General features: G+C 62.5%; 1 protein-coding gene across 5 annotated transcripts in view; it reads left to right on the top strand.

Moving 5' to 3' along the window:
* PIP5K1C (phosphatidylinositol-4-phosphate 5-kinase type 1 gamma) overlaps nt 1–23,047 on the top strand; it is a 50,901-nt gene that overhangs the window by 19,519 nt on the left and 8,335 nt on the right. For 4 of the 5 annotated variants that reach the window (XM_069480464.1, XM_069480456.1, XM_069480475.1 and 1 more), the window contains exons 2-15: nt 3,433–3,464; nt 5,128–5,220; nt 7,872–8,002; nt 8,809–8,926; nt 11,819–11,971; nt 13,186–13,485; nt 14,480–14,685; nt 16,351–16,434; nt 17,459–17,507; nt 18,474–18,558; nt 20,013–20,174; nt 20,844–20,982; nt 21,099–21,131; nt 22,257–22,361. In XM_069480464.1, the coding sequence (XP_069336565.1) occupies nt 3,433–3,464; nt 5,128–5,220; nt 7,872–8,002; nt 8,809–8,926; nt 11,819–11,971; nt 13,186–13,485; nt 14,480–14,685; nt 16,351–16,434; nt 17,459–17,507; nt 18,474–18,558; nt 20,013–20,174; nt 20,844–20,982; nt 21,099–21,131; nt 22,257–22,361 (1,690 nt within the window). The remainder of the gene's footprint in view (nt 1–3,432; nt 3,465–5,127; nt 5,221–7,871; nt 8,003–8,808; nt 8,927–11,818; nt 11,972–13,185; nt 13,486–14,479; nt 14,686–16,350; nt 16,435–17,458; nt 17,508–18,473; nt 18,559–20,012; nt 20,175–20,843; nt 20,983–21,098; nt 21,132–22,256; nt 22,362–23,047) is intronic. The other variant, XM_069480446.1, reaches the window with a different exon arrangement.

Below are 23,047 nucleotides of genomic sequence, written 5' to 3' on the forward strand. Positions count from 1 at the left end.
TCCACCCTCCGGCCAGCGGCCATCACAGCGGGTGGTCCCTGCCGCCAGGAGGGACCCGAGCGACTGGCTCTTCCTCCAGAAGGGGGCGCCCTGGGGAGGGCCGAGCGCCAGACCAGACGTCTGCACTTGGGGCTCCACGGCTCCTGCTCAGCAGGGCCACGGGGCCGCCTGTCCCCTCCCGGCTGAGGGCAGTTCCGTCCTTCCGTTAGCGCCGCAGCCGGAATCCTTAGTCATCCCGACTCCTCCGCCCCCTCCCGTGAGCACAGCCTGTCTCCCAGCGGCACAGCCCTCCAGAGCCAGCCGTCCCCTCCTCTGCCTCCGCCCTGGCCCCGTTGGCCGCCTGTCACCCCTGCCCGGCCCTCTCCCGGCCGGTATGGGATCCCGGGTACCGCCCAGAGAGCCATGGCGGTGTGTGCGTGTCCCACGGACGCACTGGGGGGCTGAGAACAACAGAAGTTTATTCTCGCTCAGTTCTGGAGGTCCAAGGTCAAGGTGTGGGCACGGCTGGGTCCTCCTGAGGCCGTGGCGGAGGGTCTGTCCCAGGTGTCCCCAGCTGCTGGTGGTGGCCGCATCCTTGGCAGGTAGAAGCGTCTCCCGGTCTCTGTCTCTGTCCTCACATGGTGTCCTGCGTCTCCCCTCTTCTTATAAGGACATCAGTCCTGCTGGACCAGGGCCCACCCCCCAAGGTTCGACCTCATCTCGGCCAATTAGGTCAGCAAAGATTCTTCCCAAATAAGGTCGTGCTCTGAGGTTCCTGGAAGGACGTGAATTTGGGGGGGCTGCTCTCCAGCCCGTGCACCAGGCGGGCGGTGCGGGACTGGCCACCGTGACAGGGGCAGCTGGGTCACTGCTGTGTCTTGGTGTAAAGCTGCCCCCTCCTGAGCCGCGTCTGCCCGCAGCCCCCCGACACGGACGCACACGGTTTCTCCCTCAGGCTCAGTGGGGCCCCTGCTGCGTGTCCGGCGTCACCGTCACCAGAGCAGAACCGTGGGCTCCCTGCTGAGCAGCCCCAGCCACCTGTGATGTGTGCACAGTGGGCATCTGAGGTAGCAGAGTGGCCCTGGCGCTGGACGCACAGTGGGTCGTCCGAGCAACCCCTGAGGGCGGCATGGGGGCTGGGGGCCCTGGCAGGGACGGCCGAGCAAGGAGGGTGAACGGGACGGGGGCGCCAACAGCCCAGACCTGGGTCTGAGTTGCCTTCTCCTTCCACGCGACCCTGGGCGGGTTCATTCCTCTCTGCAGCCTCCCCGTAGGCATCTTTAAAGCAGAGAGGCCCCTCCCTGGCCTCTCTGAGGCCACAACAGACCGGGCAAGAAAGACTTCTCCCCCCTCCTCACCTGAGGCCCCACCCAGCCTGGTGCCCACCTCCTCCCTGGCCAGCACCTCCCCAGCCTCATCCCGTGTCTCCCCCACGGGGTCCCGCCCCACCCTGCCCGTCCACCCCTGTCTGTCCACAGACTGTCCTCATCCTCGTGTCTGCCCAGCCCAGAGTGGGGAGGGGGCTGCACCCCCCAGTGGAGCCGGCTTCTCTGTGGATTTGTGACAGTCTCTGCTGGACTTGCCGAGTGCCTGCTGGTACTCAGGTGGCATCAGGGAGAGGCTGTGCCCACCTGAGGGTCTGCCCAGCACCCAGCGCCATGGCAGGAGCATGGTCAGGTTCCAGCACCACTCTGACCTGCAGTCTCCTCATCTGTGAAGGGAGAAGAGCATGAGAGGATGATAGCAGTCTCTGGCACAGTCCACCTTGCGCAGGTGCCAGCCTGTGGGTCCACAGTGCCTGGGGTGATGCCGCCTTCGTAGTCCCGGCAGGATTAAGTAACCCTGCTCGCCACCACCAGCAGCTTGTGCGAGCCCTGAAGGCCGTAGCCATGTTCCGCACAGAAATGCAGAGGCCTCTTCCTGCCTCAGGACCCTTGCACCGGCCACCCCCTCCCCAGGGCTCCCTATCCTGCTCCTGTTCCCAACTGAGCTCAGACATCACCTCCCCAGGGAGGCCTCCCCTGCTGATCCGCACCGCTGCCTGTCACCCCAAGTCACCCTCCTAGCCACTTGTAAGGGCAGGGACCTCTAGGAAGCGCAGAGTGCCCACCCCCGCTTACAGTGACCCCCTCGAGGGCAGGGAGCAGGTCTGGTGTGGACACTCAGTGTGTGCGTGCCCAGCGGCTGCCAACACAAGTCACCAGACTTGGCTTAAGACAGCACACGGCTCTCAGCTCACAGTTCTAGGGTCAGAGTACAAAGTAAGCCTCACGGGCTGACGTCAAGGTGTGGCAGGGCCGGTCCCTCCTGGGGGCTCCAGGGAAGAACCGTCTCCCGCCTTTCCCAGCGTCTAGCGGCCGCCCGTGTCCCTCGGCTCGGGGCCCTTCCTCCCCCTCCAGAGCCAGCAGCGCAGCGTCTTCCAGTCTCTCTGCCTCTGACCCTCCTGCCCCCTCGTGGGAGGGCCCTGCGCTGACCCTGGGCCCCTGGGTCATCCACGGTGACCTCCCCACCTTAGGGTCCTTAATCATAGCTGCAAAGTCCATTCCAGGGCTGCCTTTGAGGGGGGCATATTCTGCCACCATGTTCATTGAATAAATGATTCCTAATTGAAGTCCGTGTCCAGATGAGGACCCCAGGCCCAGAGAGGCCAGTGGGTGGCCCGAGGGCCCCATGGAGAGCCAGGGACAGAGAGAGACCCCCACACACACCAGCCAGCCTCCTTGCAGGCAGGGACGCTCTCCCATCCCGGCCTGGGCCTGGGCCAGGGCCAGTTGGTCCCAGGATTCTGGTGCCAGCAGGGCCACATTGTCCCCAGAGCTGTGGCCCCTGACCGAGGCTGTGGCCCCAGGAGTGGGGCAGGGCTGGGAGTCTCCTGCCGCCTCCGTGTCCCTCCACAAACCTCTCCTCGGAGTGGGGCGGAGAGGGCCTGGGGGGTGGGCTGCGCACTGTTCCTCCTGCGGTGTCACTGTTCCTCCTGCGGTGTCACTGTTCCTCCTGCGGTGTCACTCGATTTCCCTGTGACTGAGGCATCTCATGGCGGCAGCCTGCTGGGGAGATGGGGCTTTGTCAGTTCAGAGTCGCTCAGTTTGCCGCCCAGGACCTGGCGCCTGGAGGTGCAGGGGGCAGAGGCAGGGAGGTGTGCGTCCGCTGCCCCTTCCCCACCAGGTCCCAGCCCAGGCCTGGCCTCGCTGGTGCCCGAGTCTAGCCCCTCACCCCGCCTGGGTGTTGCGGCAGCGAAGCCTCCCACCTGCCCCGGGGCCTCAGCAGGCCCTGTGGCCCCACCCTCTTCCCACATTACTCCCCCTTTCTCAGCCAGTGTCTTCCCGCCGTGATGTGACCTGAGGCAGGCCCCAAGGGGGGACAGTTACCTGGCACCGGAGTCCTTCCTGGGGTGCAGGGAGCCGAGGGGCGTGGTTCTAGGCCCCATTCTGAAGTCTCCCTTCTCTCCCGCAGGTTTGGCTCAGAAGAAGGTGGCCCCGACGGAGGTGAGTGTCTGGAAGGGGTGAAGGGCCTGGGGGTCCCAACTTGACCCGCTGAGCTTGAGGAGCTGTGTGGCCTTAGGCAACTCACTGCCCCTCTCTGGGCCCCAGACACCATCCAGTGTGGTCAGGGGGGTGATGTGTCCACTCTGACCTGGCAGCATCTCCAGTTGCGGGAGCAGAATTCAGTGGCGGGGGAGGGGGGTGGTCCATGCAGGTCGGGGGTTGTGCCCCGGGAGGGGATGCCAGCAGGGGCCAGGAGGGGCCGCAGGCAGGACAGCTTCTGTGGGTCCCAGGCTCGGGGGCAGGACGGGTGAGCTGATTAGCGTGTATATCCGCCCCACGTGGCCAGACCATGGATGTGGCTGGAGGCTCAGCCCTGGGGGTTGACCCTGGTGTCACTGGGACCTGAGGTGGCAGGCGGCCAGCCTGGGCACCAGGGCGTAGGGGGTTGGGGGGTGGAGCAGGGTGGGATGCTGCCCGGATGGCAAAGCCCCAGGCCAGTGGCTCCACCCAAACCTCTCACCCCAGAGCGGTCACAGCACCCTTGGCAGCCACACGAGGCGTGAAAGCATAGTGAGGCTGTGGGCATGTGCTCGCGTGTGCGTGGTCACGGGTCCTTCCTGCCCCCCACTTGCCCACCGTCACCATCCCTTCTGGAGTCTGGTTCCGAGAGCTTTCCCTCAGCTGTGGCTGTCTGCAGCTGGGGGCGGGGGTGGGTGTACTCGGGAAGGTCACCGTCCCTCCAGGGAACGGGAGCCGGCTGCGAGGGCCGTGTGGTAGCAGGAGTCCCGTGTGGCGTGTGTCCCTTCTCACAGGGGATGTCACCTGCCACGTGGGTCCACACCGAGAGCCAGGATGGTGTCGGCTACCTGGACAGGGACCTTACTCTGAGTCCACCATGGGGTGGGGCAGCAGGGAGCCAGTGAGGGGTACGGAGCAGGTGGGGGGGGTCAGTTCCCTGGAGGAGCCTGCCCCCTGCTGGCTGGAGAGGAGAACTCGCCGGCCCCTGGCAGAGCAGAGGCTGTCACGGCCAGGAGGGCAGGAGAGGGGCGGGCAGTGCCGCCTGGCTGAGCTGGTAGAGGGCTGCAGGGCTCCCCGAGTGTGCGCAGTGGGAGCCCCCTTAACCGCAGTGACAGGTGAGGCTGTGCCCCTGCAGGCTCCCTAGGCCCCTCCTCCCCTCCTCCCACGGGGACAGCGGGATGGGTCATCCCGGCCAGCGGGACCCTCTCCCTCGGGAGGAGACGCTGTGTGCAGTCATTCCAGACATCTGTGGCTGTCACACTGGGGGAGCTCCTGGCATGGTGGGTGGAGGCAGGGATGCTGCCCAGCACCTGCAGTGCCCAGGACGCCCCACCGCAGAGGACCAGCTGGCCCAGTGTCTGCGGTGCCCGGGGGAGCCCTGAGTCTGGCAGGCCAAGGCCGCCTGGTCTTCCTGCCTCTCTGAAGCAGCCAGGGGTCCTGGCCTTGGTGTCCCTGTCAGATGCTGTGGGCCCTGGCTGCCCACCGGGCCCGTGCCAGTGAGCGGCCTCCCACTGCACCCTGGAGTGGGTGGCACCTGCCCCGGCCCCCGAGTGCTCCCGCTGGGCCCGGTGACTAAGCCCCTTTCTTGCTTTCTTGGTGGCGGTGCCTTCGTGGCGACTTCACACTCCCTGCTTCCTTCCCACAGGCCCTGTCGATGACTGGACAGCCAGGCCCCGGCCATGGAAAGAAGTTGGGTCATCGAGGCGTGGACGCGTCCGGTGAAACCACCTACAAGAAGGTTCCTCAGCTGCTCTTGCCTGGCTTGCTGGATGGAGGGGGAGGGTGATGGGGGAAGGGAGGGGCTCCTGGCTCCCACGATCACACGGGGTGTGCGCAAGCTCGGTGTGGGCCACGCCGTGTTTGGCTGGAGGCAGATGCTCTCGTGGACCTTGGTCCCTGGTGAGGCTCCCACTCTGTGCTGGCCTGGTCAGGAGGCCGGGAGACACGCTCCGCGTGGCTCGGCCTGGCTCCAGAGTCAAATGACTGTGGGCAGCACCTCATCTAGAGAGAGGGGCTCACAGCCTGCCATGGCCTCGGACAGGGAGGGTAGGACGCTCTAGCCCAGGCTGTGTGGGCAGGAGGTGTGACCCACTGCTGTTCACACCCCTGCCTCAGTTGCATTTTTTTTAAACATATCAGCTATACTGAGATGTGATTCACATACTGTATAATTCACCCTTTTAAAGTGTACAGTAAAAGGTTTCTGGTGCTTTCACAGAGGTGTGAAACCGTCACCTCTGTCTAACTCTAGAACATTCTCACCACCCAAAAGGAAGCCCTGTCCCCATCAGCAGTCACTCCTCATCCCCTCCCCCAGCCCCTGGCAACCACCAATCCACGTCCCGTCTCTGTGGATCTGCCTGTTCTGGACGTTTCATATAAACGGAGTCTCACACTGTGTGTCTCTCTGTGTCTGGCGTCTCTCACTGAGCACGACGTCCTCAAGGTCCCTCCACGCTGTGGCCTGTGTCAGAGCCTCGTCCCTTTTCATGGCTGAGTGATGTTCCAGTGTGGATGGATCACACTGTGTGTGTCCACTCACCTGTCCACAGATACTTGAGTCGTTTCCACTTGCAAACGACATTGCTGTGAACGTTCATTTACACGTTTTTGCATGGACATACGCGCTCGGGAGTGGCATTGCTGGGTCACAGGGTAATTCTACATTTAACCCTTTTTTTTTTTCTTTTTTTGAGACAGAGTCTCACTCTGTTGCCCAGGCTAGAGTGAGTGCCGTGGCGTCAGCCCAGCTCACAGCAACCTCAAACTCCTGGGCCCAAGCGATCCTCCTGTCTCAGCCCCCCAAATAGCTGGGACTACAGGCATGCGCCACCATGCCCGGCTAATTTTTTCTACATATGTTTTAGTTGGCCAAATAATTTCTTTCTATTTTTAGTAGAGACGGGGTCTCGCTCTGGCTCAGGCTGGTCTCAAACTCCTGAGCTTGAGTGATCCTCCCGCCTCGGCCTCCCAGAGTGCTAGGATTACAGGCGTGAGCCACCGCGCCCGGCCTGCATTTAACCCTTTGAGAAACTTCCAGACTGTTTCCCACAGCGGCTGCACCATTTCACATTCCCACAGCATGCTAGGCCCCGGTTTCTCCACATGCGCACCGGTGCCTGTGATCGTCCGTCTCTGTGATTCTGGAGCCCAGTGGGCGAGAGGAGGTGTCTCTTTGTGACTCCGGTTTGCTCTTCCTCCCCTCAGCTCCCAGGAGTGCTGAGCTCCCTGCTGTGTGTCTCTGAGCAAACGTCTGCTCCATGGTCTGCTCCATGCGCAGCGTCGACAGGGAGTGGAACTCGGAGGCCAGGCCAGGGCCCGTCTGGGGGTGGCTTAGCAGGGGGGCGAGCCGAGGGCCAGGTGCCCAAGCAAGGAGGGAAGGCCTTGCCCTGTTGGCAAAGACCAACTCCGACCCCCTCCCTGCCTCCCACACCCCCGGTGTGAGCGCTGGGGACCAGTCCGAGACGCAGAGACCGAGGTGTCTGCCTCAGTGTTAGGAGGGACACGTCACTGAGAACGCACAGGGAGGACACCATTAACGATGCTGGCGATGAAAACAGACCCCCTGGCGTGGTGGCTCACGCCTGTCATCCCAACACTCTGGGAGGCCGAGGCGGGAGGATGGCTTGAGGCCAGGAGTTTGAGACCAGCCTGGGCAACATAGTGAGACCTCATCTCTACAAAAAATAGAAAAATTAGCCAGGCTTGGTGGCGCCTGTATTCCCAGCTACTCGGAAGGCTAAGATAGGAGGATCGCTTGAGCCCAGGAGTTGGAGGCTGCAGTGAGCTGTGATCGCACCACTGCACTCCAGCCCGGGTGACAGAGCGACACTATCTCAAAAAACAAAATGAAAGAAAAACAGCGAGTGCTGCCCAAGCGTGCGCAGGCTTTGGCTCACACACAGCATCCCCAGCAGGGCCAGGACCGTCATGCCCAGCCCCATCTGTCACGCAGAAAGCAGGTAGAAGGAACCCCGTCTGTGGAAATGAGTTGATTTCGGCATTGCTCTGTAAATTGTGCCACCCTAAAAAACAAAACAAAACCCTGCTCAGTCTGGGTAGTTTGGGGATGCTGGGGCCTTCGGGAACACACCTGGAAAACAGGCCTTGGGCTGTACAAAGTGGTGTCAAAGTCATGGCCAAGCCACATGCTGTGTGGCCCGAAGGTGGTGGCTTCACCTTCCCGGCTGGGTCCCTCCCCTGCACTGTGGCAGGGTGGTCACAGTTCTGGAAGGTGGCCATGCAGGGGCCCCAGGGAGGGTGTGGATGGGTGCTGGGGGTCAGCTGCAGACTGGACGCCAGCCCCCACCCTCCCAGCATACCCAGGGTGGACAGGGCTGTGGCAGAGACCAGCCCAGGGGGGTCCTGACATGCTGCGTCTCCCCGCAGACCACCTCCTCCACCCTGAAGGGTGCCATTCAGCTGGGCATCGGCTACACCGTGGGCAACCTGAGCTCCAAGCCTGAGCGGGACGTGCTCATGCAGGACTTCTACGTGGTGGAGAGCATCTTCTTCCCTAGGTGGGCCGGGCTCGCCCTGCAGCAGCAGCCCTGGGGTTTGGGGGCCTGCCCACCGGACAGCCGTTGTTCTCACACAGAACAGCCCGTTCTCTGAGTGCTCTCCTCTGCTGAAGATAGCACCAGGCCTCTCCTGGCATCTCCTTGGCTTTGAGTTCTGACCCCACATCAGTGAGGATATTAGTTTGCTGCAGAATCAGGGAGACTCAATATAAAAGCGGTTTTCAAAGGAAAAGGAAAAAGAAAAGGTTGAAGTTGATTCTCTCATGTAAAAATACCAGTAGGCAGTCCAGGGCTGGGAGGGTGGCTCCACACTGCCATCTTCAACATGCAGCTTCTGTCACCAGCAGTCCCAGGTGGCTGCCTGAGGTCCTGCCATCACATCTGCATTCCAGCAGCAGGAAGGAAGAGAAGGAGAAGGGGAACAATGTGCCCACTCCCTTTAAGGGCACAACCAGGAAGTAACACACATGGTTCCTGTCCCACTCACATCTCATTGGCTGAGTGCAGTCACATGACCACAACTAGCTGCAAGAGAGGCTGGGCAGTGAGGTCTTACTTGGGGTAGCCATGTGCCCAGCCAACATTGTGGGCTCTGTTGCGAATGAGAGGAGGAGGGATGGTTGTTGGGGGACAGTCCCGTCGGGAGCCCCATGTTGCTTATGGGACTGGGCCATTTGGAGGATGCCTTGGGGCTTGGCAGCTGGAGGCGCTGCCCTGGGTCTGGGGAGGGCTACTGGGAGGAGTAGAGAGAGGTGTCCAAAATGCCACTGTCCCTCACAGACGTTTTCTTTGTCTTTCCTCCACAGTGAAGGCAGCAACCTCACCCCCGCCCACCACTTCCAGGACTTCCGGTTCAAGACCTATGCACCTGTCGCCTTCCGCTACTTCCGGGAACTATTTGGGATCCGGCCGGATGATTACCTGGTGAGTGTGTCAGCTACTGCCATGTAACAAAGTACCACAGGCTCAGTGGTATAAAACAGTGCATGTCTGTGGCCCCGGAGGTTCCGTAGGCCAGGCGCCTGGGTGCAGCTCAGCCGGTTCCTTGCTTAGGGTTACAGTCCAGTCCTGCACTCACCGAGGCGGCGTCCGAGTTCATCAGAGCTCCACGTCTAAAAGCTTAAAAGCTCCATGTGGTCCTTTTCCAAATCTGCCTGGTCATTGTTTTATAACTTTGTATTAGAGGGAAACTTAAAATCTGTAGACAAGCCGGTCTGTAATCATTTGAAACACTGTGTCTGATTGTTGCAACTGGGTTGTCACGCATGGTGTCTCATTCCCTTGTGTCTTTGGTGGTCGCTGACTATGCCTGTGAATTTGGTTTATCTTGGTCTGGGGGAAACCTACATTCTTCCAGAGAGAATTAGTGTTTCCTCCAGCCAGGGGTGTGCGGGACCCCAGAGGACCCCAGCCCCATTTGGGGACCCGGGCTCCTGACTGCAGTGTCCCAGCACCTCGAAGACAAGCGATTTGTTCTTGCATAGAAATGGCCCCCGGGTTACCCAGACACTGGTCGTCAGGTTGCCAGAAGTGGAAGTGGATGCTGCGGTTCCTAGCAGCGGGGAGACAGCGTGAACGTCCCTTAATGGGGAGTAGACAAATGAGAACGGAGGCGGGGGACACCTAGGTCTCACCTAGGCCCCAATCAGAGCAAGTTCCCGGCCTCGGAGGTCTGCATGGTGGCCCTTCAGCCTGACTCGTGCCCATCCCAGGTGGCGACAGTGTCCTTGGGGCCCCAGTGCCAGGCTGGCAGCAGCCCCTGGCTGTCCAGGCCACAGCACAAGTGTGGCCTTGCAATGGCAGTGGGAGGACACGATGGCGTATGTTCTGTCCCCGCTCGTGCAGCCTGGGGTCCCTGAGCCGGAGCAGTGGAGGGGACAGGCGGGAGCCTCTAGGAGCTGGGCTTGCCTGGGCTCCACTCCAATTGGACAGCTGAGGCCACAGCGTGCCCAGGCAAGGGGCAGCCCCCCTTGGGACAGAAAGCAGAGGGTCGGCTGAGGGGGCTGCATGCGGTCAGCCTTGGGCCCCCAGCCAGTCAGCTGCAGCATGGAGAGGTGGGCCTTGGTCAGCCCACACCGAGCACGGCCGCCAAGAGCCCCCACCCCTGGCCCCTGGCAAAGGGTCCCATCCCAGTTGTCCTGCTGCTGCCTGGTTCAGAAATCCATGCATGTGGCTTGCTCTCTGAGGGCAACTGCCATGGGCTGCTTGGTTCCAGAACTTTCTCTCTCATAGATTTCTTTTGTATCAAGCTGAACGTACCCATTCTGCAGCTTTTCCCACTGTGCATGTCAGCACGGCCTTCCCTACCATGCTTTATAGAGGCTGCTTGTGTCCTCCGCATCCAAGGAGACCTGAGGACAGCGGCTGTGGGATCTGCAGGGGCCTCCTCACCACGCAGGGAGGGTGCCAGCCCCAGGAGGGACCGCCCTCACCCTGCACTGCCGCGCCTGTGTCCGGAAGAGGCTGGAGGCTTCCTGCCACGGCAGGGAGGGTGGAGGAGCCCGGTGTGGGCTCTCTGTGTCTTCCGTGGATATTTGTGGCTCGTGGCCGTGGGTGGAGGAAGGACAGGCAGATGGCTGGGCCTGGCAGTGGCTGCAGCCTGGGCGCCTCTCGCTTCCACCTCCATCCTCCCTACACGGCTTCCTCACTCCCTGCCGCCAGCGCCATGTGAATCCCACCAACTCCGCCTTGGGACATGGTGGGAACTGGCTGCTTCCCACAACGGTGGGAGCCGCAGTGGAGCCGGCAGGCTGCTCTGCACCATGAGGGGTGTGCGGCACCGGTGTCTGCCTCCGAGGACTCACCACTGTTTTCCAGAAGCTGGGTCCCTCACTCCTGTTCACTGCCACCCCTAACCCAAGGGGGACCCCCACCTACTCAGCACTCGGCGGTCTTCCCAGGCAGGGTGGGACCGGCAGGCGTCACTCACAAACCACCTGCGTGCCCATCTGCAGGTGCGTGCCCCCTGCAGCAGGCCTGGCACACTCAGCTGCTGGGGAGCCCCTGTGGCTTCATCCATGTATACCAGAGGCGATCAGCTAGGATGTCGGGGGTGTGAGGGACAGAAAGCCCAACGCAAACAGCCTTAACCCCAGAAGTACATCAGTGGCCCAGGGTCACAGCCTGCAGGTCTCGTTTTCACTGTCTCGATTAATGAATGTAGCACCTGTAGTGTGTCAGCAAAGAAACCGCACAGACACCTGTTCCCATGGAACGTCCCATCCGATGGCCGGGAGTGGCATGTGGGGAGGGAGACAAATGTCAGTGAGGGGGACAGTGGGGAAGAAAGGTGGGGAGCGCGTGCTGGGGGCCAGGGTGGGGACTGCCCATCAGAGACACAGCTTCTCTTTCTGCCGCCACTGGTACACAGCTTCCATCCTGAAGGTCACCTCATGGTCTCCCCTATGGCTGCTGGGGTTCCAGCTGTCACGTCAGTGTTCCAGTCTGTCCCCCATTCCGGGAACCTTCCCCGAAGTTCACTCCACCGTTCTGCTCGCAGCTCACTGGGCAGAGCTACCGTCGGGGCCACACCCAGCTGCAAGGGGGGCTGGGACCACGTCTTGGCCAGGTGTGTGGGCACCACGATACGATCAGGTGTCTCCTGCTAACTCAGGCTGCGGAGTCAGCGGTTCCAATCCTTGGTGTGTGGCCCTGGGCAAGTCACCCGCCCCGCAGCCTCCATTTCCTTGTCTGTAGATGGACTGACTGTCACCAGTTCCCGGGGCTGTCGGGCAGTTGCGGAGCACCGTCCGTCTGTCCAGCCGTCTGTCCGGTGGCCCCAGGCCTGCTCACCGCCCGCCCGCCTCTGCCTTTCAGTACTCGCTGTGCAACGAGCCGCTGATCGAGCTCTCCAACCCGGGGGCCAGCGGCTCCCTCTTCTATGTCACCAGCGATGACGAGTTCATCATCAAGACCGTGATGCACAAGGAGGCCGAGTTCCTGCAGAAGCTGCTCCCCGGCTACTACATGGTGCGTGGCGCCTGGCTGCGGGGTGGTGGCCTTGGGGGAGGGGGAGGAGGGGGGGCAGGGAGGGCTCAGCAGGGCCCAACCCAGGCTTCCCTGGCCCCTGTCCTGCCTCCACACTCAGCCCCTCCACTCTGCCCCTGACCCCACTCCCCCGGCTGTCGGGAGCAGGTAGGCAACACTGGCCCGGGCCCCTCCTGGGCAGGTTCACAGACTCACCCTCTGGGGCCCGTCACGAGGTGTTCGGGACCACCCTCACCTCCTCCTGCAGCCGAGGGCCCTGGTGGCCAACCCCGGGCAGGGCTGGGGGGCCCCCGCCTGGCTGCCCAGTCCTGCCTTGCCCATCCCCCAAGAGTCGTGGGTCCCAGAAATAGCAGCCCACGGGCAGCGTCTCCCTCAGCCACCACCAAGGCCCTAGCGGCCCAAGGGTGACTCAGTCGCAGAGATGAGGGGGACGGGCCACCAGCTGGCGCCACACAAAAGAGCAGCTGCTGGTGCAGGCAGCGCCATCCACCTCCGGCCCTTGAGAAAAGGGCACATCAGGCCCAGGGAGGGAGGAGCAGGAACCGCAGGCGGCAGGGCTGCCTTTCCCGGCCCTTAGGGTTGGGCAGTCGCCCAGACCAGGGTGGGTGCCTTCTGAACGGCCAGGCCCGGGCCGTTGCCGGCCCCTCTGGGCAGTTCAGCGTAGCCTGTGCCTCAGTTTCCCATTTGAGGCATCCTGCGTCCACTGTGTGTGATGCTTAGGGTGGGACCCTGGCTCCTCTAGATCAGGGCTCCACAAACATGACCAGTCAAGGGGTCAAGGGCCAGATGGGGAATATCTTCCGCTCCGTGAGCCGGTCTGTGTCTGTCTGCGTGGCTCTGCTCTGCCTTGGTGGCGCAGGAGCCGCCCTGGACAGCACGTGAGCGGATGAGCACGGCTGTGTGCCAATAAAACTTTATTTATGGACGCCGAAGTGTGAATTCCACATCGTTTTCACATGTCACAAAATACTATTTTTCAACTTTTTAAAAATGGAAAAACCGCCCTCAGCTGGAAGCCTTACAAAAACAGGGGCTGGCCCGGCTGGCCAAGCGGGGTCTGTGGACCCTGCCCGGATGGGCCCGGAAGCAGAGACCTGGGGGGAGGAGTGGTCCCTCCCTGTGGCGGGGATACCCCGGGAGGGTCCCGGGTTCTCCGCGGGGCTCTGGGCAGGGCGCTAACCCCCGCTTCTCCGCAGAACCTCAACCAGAACCCGCGGACGCTGCTGCCCAAGTTCTACGGGCTGTACTGCGTGCAGTCGGGCGGCAAGAACATCCGCGTGGTGGTGATGAACAACGTGCTGCCGCGTGTCGTCAAGATGCACCTCAAGTTCGACCTTAAGGGCTCTACCTACAAGCGGCGCGCCAGCAAGAAGGAGAAGGAGAAGAGCATCCCTACCTACAAGGACCTGGACTTCATGCAGGACATGCCCGAGGGGCTCCTGCTCGACGCCGACACCTTCAGCGCGCTGGTCAAGACGCTGCAGCGGGACTGCCTGGTGAGCCCCGCCCACGGCAGCCCAGCCCCGCCCACAGCAGTCCCCACCCCGCCCATAGCAGCCCTGCCCTGCCCACGGCAGCCCCGGCCCCGCCCACGGCAGCCCCGGCCCCGCCCCAAGCAGCCCCGTTGCCCAGAACGGCCCCGCCCCGAGCAGCCCCGCCCCGCCCCGCCCCAGAGTGGCCCCTCCCAGAGCAGCTTCGGGCACTGCCCCGCGTGGGAGCCGTGGGACCCGGAGTTTGCGACCTTAACGTAAAACTTGTCTCCATACCCAGACCTGGGGGGGTCAGGAGTGTCTGTGCCTGTTTCTGCAGACGTCACTTCGCGGTGACGATGGCATCTAGGGACAGTGTAGCCTCAGGATGCGGCAGTCACAAGCCCAGTGTGCCCCTGCCAGCCGCTTGGGCACATTGTACCTCAGTTTCCCTTCCCGTCTCTGCCGGCCCGCAGGCTGCAGTGAGAGTGGGTGTCCCTTCCCATCCTGGCCCCAGCAACTAGAGCCGAGGGTCGGGGGCCCAGGCTGTTAGGGGCAGAGCCTGGGCCGCCCACATCCTTTGTTCCACCCCAGCTGGCCAGACCCTTTGATAACTTGACCCAAACCCGCTGCCCAGACGCTCAGGGGCCTCCTGGCTTCCCTGGCCTGGCCCTGAACCCGGGTGTCCACAGCCTGGGCTCCGCCTCTCCATCCAGAGAACGTCCTCACCCTCGGCCCCAGGGTGGTGGGGGCATAGGTTCAGGCCCTCTCTTGGAAAGTCCCAAAAAGTCCCTGTCCCAGCCCCAGGGGCAGCTGGCGTCCAGTCAGAAGCCTGCACTCCAAGGCCCAGCATCCGGGTTTGGTGCCCTGGGTGACTGCGGCCCTTCTAATCCCTTGGGATAACCAGGGCCCTGCATGGCGTGGGATGAGTCACCCAAATACCAGTGCACCTGGGGTCCTGCGGAGTGTGGGAGCCGGGGTTTGGGGACAGGACGGCTGACCACACCGCCCCTACCCGCAGGTGCTGGAGAGCTTCAAGATCATGGACTATAGCCTACTGCTGGGGGTGCACAACCTCGACCAGCAGGAGCGAGAGCGCCAGGCCCAGGGCGCCCAGAGCACCTCGGACGAGAAGCGGCCCGTGGGCCAGAAGGCGCTGTACTCCACGGCCATGGAGTCCATCCAGGGTGGGGCCGCGCGCGGGGAGGCCATCGAGTCGGACGACACGTAGGTGGGCGGGGAGCCCTCTAGTTCTGTCCCCCTCTCCTGTGCCCCACCGGGCTCCAGCCCCCGGCCCCGTCCTCTCCCCTTGCCAGGTGTGAGAACAGGTGAAGGGGTGGCTCCGGGTCAGCGAGGGTGTCCATGATGGACAGAGCAGCAGGGAGCCCAGGAGCCAATCTGTGCCTGGCTTCTCTGGGTGGGATGGGCAGCAGCTCCTGCCACCCAGGCTGCCTGCAGCTCAAGAGGTGAACGCAGGTGGCCACAGGCCTTGGCGTGTGACGGTGGGGGCATTTCACATCAATCAGTAGTTGGGTCAAGGCCATTGGCCGTGCCCATGAGAAGGGCACAGGTAGCCTCCCTCAGCTGTAGCCGCCGTGTGGAGCAAGGCGGAAGGCGTAGGAAGACCACAGAGAGGTGTGGGGCTTTGGGGACGTGGTAGACCTTTCGTGGCAAAAGACAAAACCCGCAGGGCAGTGGGATTGAAAAATCTGATTGCACAAAGACAGAAAGCGGCTGCCACAGATGTGGCTGATGCCGTGGAGCATCTACCCAGGGCACCTTTGCTGGATGCCAGGGAGAAGGGTCAGGCTGGCGCCACGCTCAGGGGCCCAGGGTTTGGTCGGGGAGACACTCATAGGGTCTCCCCCTGGGCCCTGTGGACGTTGGTGCCGGGTCATTATCTGTGGCAGGGCCGTCCTGGCCTCTCTGGGGTGCTGAGCAGCGTCCCCCACCCACTCCATGCCAGGACCACCCCCTCCCCGGTTATGACAACTGCAAATGCCCCCAGACACTGCCTAGAGTCCCCAGGATGGGCAGGATTGACAGTACAGCAGTGTCAAGATTATCCCCTGGTCACAGCAGAGCCTGGTAACTGTGCACCAACCATGCAGAAATGGGCCAGAGCCTCGGCTTGTGTTACCTTGTTCAGTCCTTGGGGGCCCTGGAGGGAGCCAGTGGCATCCCCCATTTTCAGCTGAGGAAACAAAGGCTCCGAGGTGGGGGCAGCCGTCCTAAGCACATAGCCAGCTGGGCACGGAGCCAAGGTTGACCCTGGCCCCGGCAGCTGGTATGGGTGGCACTGGGGCATCAGTTGCTGGGCACAGAGGAGGGGCTGGGCTCAGGGCCCCGGGGACGGGCGGGGGGCAGGGGGCGGGGCAGCTTGTGGAGAGGTCCTGTGCAGCCCCCCTCAGACCTTCTTGGCGTTTGTAGGGTCTTCGTGGGGCTTGTCGGGGAGCAGGTGAGCCCAGCGATGTGTGATGTAGAGTGAGCAGGGCGCGCCAAGCCTGGGCCCAATGTGTTTGCTGCCGTGGTGGCTTCCGTTGGCTGCTGCATCGTGTGGCCTCACTAACCGCGCAGTGCGGGAACACAGTTAACTCCCCAGGCTGCACCTGAGAGCTCGGGCCCCGAGGGGCGTGTCTGTATGTGTCTGTGCTCATCCGTGGGGGAGGGGAGGGGGGACGTGTGCGCACGTCTCCTAGCCAGGGCCCCTGGCCAGCATCCCGCGTCCTGCTTTGAGCCCGGGAGGGGTGAAAGGGGGCATCAGGACGGAGGCTCCCAGGTGCCGGGACCTTGCTCCGAGGGCCCGGCTGAGCTGCCACCCTCGGGAGCAGGTGGGTCCTGGAGCCCGGAGCCTCCTGCCCTGCGGGCTGCTGACCCGCCCTCTCTCCCCAGGATGGGCGGGATCCCCGCCGTGAACGGGCGCGGGGAACGGCTGCTGCTGCACATCGGCATCATCGACATCCTGCAGTCCTACAGGTGCGCGCTGCCCCTCCCCGGCCCCGCAGGGCGGCATCGGGCCCCTTGAGAGTCCAAGGACTGGGTTCCAGAAACTCTCACTTTGGGCCACGAAGTTTACATCTTTGACCCGGTGTCACATGACACCACATTTCGTAATTGTGTGGTCTCAGGCGTGGACACATGTTGGAAAAACCTGGAAGGAACAGACAGCCCAGCTTCCCCATAGCCGCTGCCTAGAGCCAGGGCCACAGCTGTTGGCTGTTCATGAGCCCCAGCAGTGAGCTCTCAGTCTTTTATCTTTAGAGTGACATGTGCTCGTTAGGGACCTTTCAGACACTGCCCAGGAGGGGCTGTGAGCGAGGGAGATGCTGTCCCCGTTTGGCGGTTCTTTGGAGCTTCTCTTTTTTGAAGTGTCAAGATGGGCTCTCCTGGTCATGTTTTGTAGCTTTTCCCTCCTTACAGTCGGCCATGTCCCCTGCAGGCCTGCAGGGTCCTGCCTTGGGCTCGGGAGCAGGATTAGGCAGCTTTCCAGGTGAGGGGGATGGGACGGCCAGGTTCCAGGCAGCCGGGAGCTCCTCCCAGGACGAGGCTGTGCCAAGGAGGGACCTTCCCCTCCAGACGGGGAGCGGGGGGCATCTGGGAAGCTCCCAGAGGAGCTGCCTGGCTGGTGGCGTCACGCAGTGGAGAGGGGGTTGGGCTCAGCCTGGGCCTTGAGGAGAGAGCGAGGGGGCTCTCGCTTCTGGCTGGTGCAGCAGCTGCAGTCTCAGTCCCTCTAGAGCAGGGTCTCCTCTAGCACTGTGGACATTGGGTCCGCTCGTCTGCTGGGGAGGGGCCGTGCTGGGCCCTGCAGGTGCTGAGCAGTGTCCCTGCCTCCACCCCCAGCAGGCCAGGAGCTCCCCCTTGCCCTGAGCTGACAACTGCAGACGCCTGTGGACGTGACCTGGTGTCCCTGGGGGGGGTGCAGAATCGCCCTGGTGAGACCCCCTGGACTCGAGGGCTTGGCTGACATGGGCCGACATTTGGGTGTTTTTTCTTTCTGCAGGTTCATCAAGAAGCTGGAACACACCTGGAAGGCTCTCGTGCACGACGGGGTGAGAACCTTCATTCATTCATTCATGAATGTGCGTTCAGAGGCCAGATGCCCTGTGCCATTAGCAGTGGTGCTCTGGACTTGGGGAAGGTCAAGGTGGTCCCGCTGCCCACGCAGATGGGTTCTGTTATGTCACAGCAGGGGGGGTCTCAGCCAGTTGATCCTGCCCTCCAGGGACACTGGGCCATGTCTGGGGACATCTGTGGTTGTCACACTGGGGGGTGCTCCTGGCACAGAGTGGGTGGGGCCCAGGGACGCTGCTCAGCACCTGCCATGCCCAAGACATCCCCACCCCCAACCAAGAATGATCCGGCCCAAAATGTCAGGTATGCCAAAGCTAAGAACCCTGTCGTGGACGACAGAGGCACTGATCCCGGGAACAGCCAGAAGTATCCACCTTAGGGGCTCGGCGTTCTGAGCCCACCGCCCCCAGGTGCTGAGCCCCTGCCTTACGTCCAGGTTGGGGACATTCGGGTTGGCCTGGCCTGGGGGACACCAGCCTCCGACTGTGCTCAGCTCTGCCTTCGGAGCACAAAAGCAGCCAGGGACAAAACAGAAACGTGCAGGAACAGGCGAGGCCCTATGCCGATAAAACTTTATTGACAAAGCAGGCGCGGGGCTGGACTTCGTCCACCTGTTTCAGCGAAATCCTCTGGTTTCTTTGAACCATTCACATGGTTCAAAAAGTGGTTCAGAAATACAAATGGGTTTATAGTGACAAGAGTCTTCCTCCCACCCTGTTCCCTGCTACCCGGCTTCCCTCCCCTGAGGGAACCACTGTCACCTGTTCCTTGGGTCCCTTTCCGGGGAGCCGTTGCTCCATGGAGCCCCCTCTTCCCTTTATACACGGAAGGTGGCTCCCCCACCTCACCCAGCACACAGCGGTGTCCGGGGCCGACCTGGCAGAGCCAGAGCCATCTTGGCTGCCGACACACCCTCTGCCCCGCCACCTTCTGCTCTCTTCCAGGACACGGTCTCCGTCCACCGCCCCAGCTTCTACGCCGAGCGTTTTTTCAAGTTCATGAGCAACACGGTCTTTCGGAAGAACTCCTGTAAGCCGCCAGAGCCTGTGGGGTGGAAGGGTGTGGTCTCGAGGGGTGTCGAGAGCCAGGAGGGGGGCTCTGAGCCGGGCCAGGGGCCTCACCCAGGGAATGGGGTCGGGGGGTGTTTGCCCAGCACGGGGGTGTGGCGCAGGGGTCCAGAGCCTGCATCCAGAATCCTGGTGTGGCCCTGGCCGGGCCCTGTGGTCTTGAGCAGCAACACCCCTCTGTGCCTCGGTTCCCCAACTGCATAGGGTCATCAGGGTACAGCGTATTTGTACACGGGATGGGTGGGCCTGGCCCAGCTGCCCACAGCATCACTGTAGCCAGGGTGCCAGGGAGGTGGCCACCACCCCACAGGGTGTTGTCGGGGGGTGGTCCACAGGTCAAACAGTGACAGGGAAGGCGGGATTCGGGGTTTGCCGGCACAGGCCTGGCACACAGGAGGAACTCAGCCAGTGTCTGCCAGCACACGAGTGGTCTCGGTGCGGGCCTTGCTGTCCCAGCCGCGTCCTCATGCGTGCCCACGGGGAGGTCACTTTCAGGAGGCGGCAGGGATGGGCACGCCAAATGCCCAGCACCCGCAGACGGGGCCCACTCTCCCAGCCCGGGGCCAGGCGCAGTCCCCTGGGGCCAGCTCCAGAGCCAGCCCTGCAGTTCTGTCCCCAGCTCCCTGGCAGGGCCCTCTCCTTGGTATTTTCCACCGTGGGAATTGGCGGCCACCACACAGCCTGGCTGTGTCTCCAGAGGGCCAGTTGTTAAGGCTTTCCCAGCACACCACCGCCTGGGCTGTCCTCCCTGGTGTCACAAGGCAAACTGAGCGCCTGCTGTTTACCAGAAGCTGTGCTGGGCCATTCTAGGGGCAGTAGGCCCCGTGCGGGGGCTCTGCACTGTCACCTGCCTCCTAAGAATAGAGCAGTGAGGACAGCAAGGTGTCACCTGGCCCCCCAAGCCTGTTGTTGCCCTGGGACCCTGAGGGGCCAAGCCAAGTCCCCAGGTCACACAGCCACCAGGTTCTTCGCACTGGGCCATGGCCTCTCTAACACCAGTGCCCAACTGAACACGGGGGCACTGCCAGGCCAGGATGGAGAGTAGAAGGGGATGAGGCCCAGGCAAGCTTGGCAAGCGTGGTGGCTGCTTCTGCCTCGTGTCGGGAGGGCCCTGGGGTGGGGGGCAGATGCAGTGCTAGTCCCCACGTGTCTCATCTTAGACAGAGTTGCGTGGACAGGCCGGGTAACCACTCCCCAGTAGCGTGGCGGAGCCGGCCTTTGCACGAAGCGGCTTTGCTGCTTCCCCTGGCCTGGGGCCAGGCAGAGGGTCCCTGGGGTAGGTGGTGGGCAGTGCTGGTGCAGACCAGACTGGGTGTGCGGGAGGACCTGGGAGGCCGGTGGGGGTCCTGCCTGGACTTTGTCACGGCCCCGGCGGCCCTGAGCGCCAACACCCACTGTGCCCTCCTCCTTCCACAGCCCTGAAGTCGTCTCCGTCCAAGAAGGGACGCGGGGCCCTGCTGGCTGTCAAGCCCCTCGGGCCCACAGCCGCCTTCTCCGCCAGCCAGATCCCCAGCGAGCGGGAGGATGCGCAGTACGACCTGCGGGGGGCCCGCAGCTACCCCACACTGGAGGACGAAGGTGAGCCGGAGGGCTGTGCAGCAGGTGCACTTGGGGGCTGCAGGGGCCCACGTGAGGCCTCCGGAGGCTGGGCCATGCCCCCAGGGGACGGGGGTTCACAGTCACCTCAGGGACCTACAGAGCCACCAGGGAGTGAGGAGCTGAGACTGCATCCACAGCAAGAGCCACAAGGAGAGCTGAGCATAGAAGGCACTGTCAGGAAGGTGACAGCCTCCCGAACAGTCACTGTCACCAGGGGTGTCCAGAAGATCTTTCCCAGCCCTGGGGGTCAAGGACTCCAGGCAGGGAGAGGCTGGGGAATAGCATGGAGGAAGGGGCACGGCCCGTGCAAAGGCCCTGGGGCAGGACTGTGCCTGCGTGTTGGAGCCAGAGCCAGGGAACCCGAGTGGCTGGAGAAGATGTGGGAGGGGCTGAGAGGGAGCAGGGGACAGAGGGGAGAAGGGAGGGCCCTCCAGCTGTCAGGGGTTTGGATTCTGTTTTGAGAGCTGTAAGAAGCTGTTGGAAGCCTTTGCACAAGGCAGAATTCAACCTAATTTGCCTTGTGAAGAGCTGTGCTGGGAGGCAGGTGGGAGCACCCAGGAGGCAGGAGGGCTCGAGGGTGAGCCCAGCCGAGGGGAACCGATAGAGGGGCTGGCAGTTCTGCCAGGTGCCACCGCCCTCTCCCTGCAGGCCGGCCCGACCTCCTGCCCTGCACGCCACCTTCTTTTGAAGAAGCCACTACAGCCTCCATCGCCACGACCCTGTCGTCCACCTCCCTCTCCATCCCGGAGCGCTCCCCTTCCGAGACGTCAGAGCAGCCCCGGTACAGGTGGGCGGGGCGGCCAGGGCTGGTGGGCGGGGTCAGGCTGGTAGGCGGAGGAACTAGGAGTAGCTGCAGGTAGGCGGGCGGGGACTAGTGATTCACCTCTTCGGGTCTCTCTGCAGACGGCGCACGCAGTCTTCCGGACAGGATGGCAGGTGAGACCCTGGTCCCCTCCCCTGCCCTGTCCTCTCAGTCTCACCAGGGGTCCTGCGAGGCCCCGAGCCTCCGTTTCCCCACCCAGAGCCCCTGTGCATCTGACCGTTCTGTCCCGGGCGCAGGTTTAAGTCCGCACCAGGCTGCAGAACTGCACGGAATCTCCTAGACGCTTTGCCTGTTTCTTCCAGCCTGGGGCCCCGGGGAGCTGAGGCAGCTTGGCCTGTCCATCCTTCTTTTTTCTTCTACTAATTTTTTTTTTTAACTTAAAAGTACAAGAGGGAATGTGGCGAAACGCCTCCCTCCTGCCCGCACCAATCCCCTCCCCAGGCGGGGAGCAACCCCTGGGGCTGTGGGTTTCGTGTCTCCGCAGAGGTGTCTTGTGAGTACGCAAGCGAGCATACACCCAGGCTTGTGGTTCCCTTTTGACACTAAAGGAGGTGTCTCTGCAGCCACCCACACCTTGCTCTTGTCACCTGGTAGGCAGGGATCCTCCCAGCTGGTGTGGGACTGCCCGAGCCCTTCCTTTCATCTTACTCAGCCAGCCCCTCTGGGGACATTCCGGTGGTTCCCAGGTGTGTTCTTGTTAACACCAGGGCAGTGAATAGGTATTGTTTTCCTTAATCGGTTTTTAATCACTAATGAAAGAAACTCCGGGTGCCAGCAGTGGGAAGCCACTCGCCCTTCTGCCCAGCTGCCTGGCTCCCAAGTCAGCAGCCTTTCTGCTCTCGGGTTGCCATTCAGAGAGGACGTGCATGCCCAGTCTGCTGCCAGCATGTTCCGGCAGCCTGCGTCAGGGCCTCGGCTTCCAAGCTCAGGCACCCCCAGGGTCGTGGGCAGCGTCCGCGACACCTGAGCATGTTGGGGCTGCCATTTGCTCATTCTGTAAATGTACCCCGAGGACCTGCTATACCCCAGGCCCTGCAAGGTGCCAGAGTCACAGGAGGGACCAAGGTGGCAGGCTCTCCACCAACTCAGACGCCCGGCTAGGTATGACAACCAGAGGGACCAGACCCAGGTTGGAGGCCCCCAGCTCCCCGGCAGGACTGGACCTGGAGTTCGGCAGGCACTCCTGGGGGCAGGGGAGCGAGGAGGGAAACTGAGGCTCAGCATCCCTTTGCCTCCAGGCCCCAGGAGGAGCCGCACGTGGAAGAAGATCTGCAGCAGGTCACGGTGCAGGTGGAGCCCACGTGCAGCGTGGAGATCGTGGTCCCCAAAGAAGAGGACGCGGAGTGAGTACGGCTCTGTGGGAGGTCGGGGCACCTGCTGTGGGCCTGGGAGAGCCAACGGCATCCGGAGGTTTTAGCACAAAGTAGTTCTGTCGTACAGATAATAAATTTGCTTTTAATTCCTCCTTTGATCTAAGGCAGTGGTTCTCAACCAGCTGGGGCTGATTCTGCCCCCCAGGGGACACTGGGTGATGTCTGGGGACATCTGTGGTTGTCACAGCTCTGTGGGGGAGCTCCTGGCATGGAGGGTGGAGGCAGGGACGCTGCTCAGCACCTGCAGGGCCCAGGACGGCCCCACCCCAAAGAACGACTCAGCCCCAGTGTCCACAGCGCCCAGGGGAGGGTTGTTGAGCATCTCTGAACCTCCAAGTATTTAAGGATATTATTTGTTTACCTTTTTAATATTTATTTATTTATTTTTGAGACAGAGTCTCACTCTGTGGCTTGGGCTAGAGTGCCGTGGCATCAGCCCAGCTCACAGCAACCTCAAACTCCTGGGCTCAAGCGATCCTTCTGCCTCAGCCTCCTGAGTAGCTGGGACTACAGGCATGCGCCACCATGCCCGGCTCATTTTTTTTCTGTATATATTTTTAGCTGTCCAGATCATTTCTTTCTATTGTTTTTAGTAGAGACGGGGTCTCGCTCTTGCTCAGGCTGGTCTCGAACTCCTGACCTGGAGCAATCTTCCC

This window comes from Eulemur rufifrons, chromosome 2 (genome assembly GCF_041146395.1).
Source record: "Eulemur rufifrons isolate Redbay chromosome 2, OSU_ERuf_1, whole genome shotgun sequence".
NCBI classification, from domain to species: Eukaryota; Metazoa; Chordata; class Mammalia; order Primates; family Lemuridae; genus Eulemur; species Eulemur rufifrons.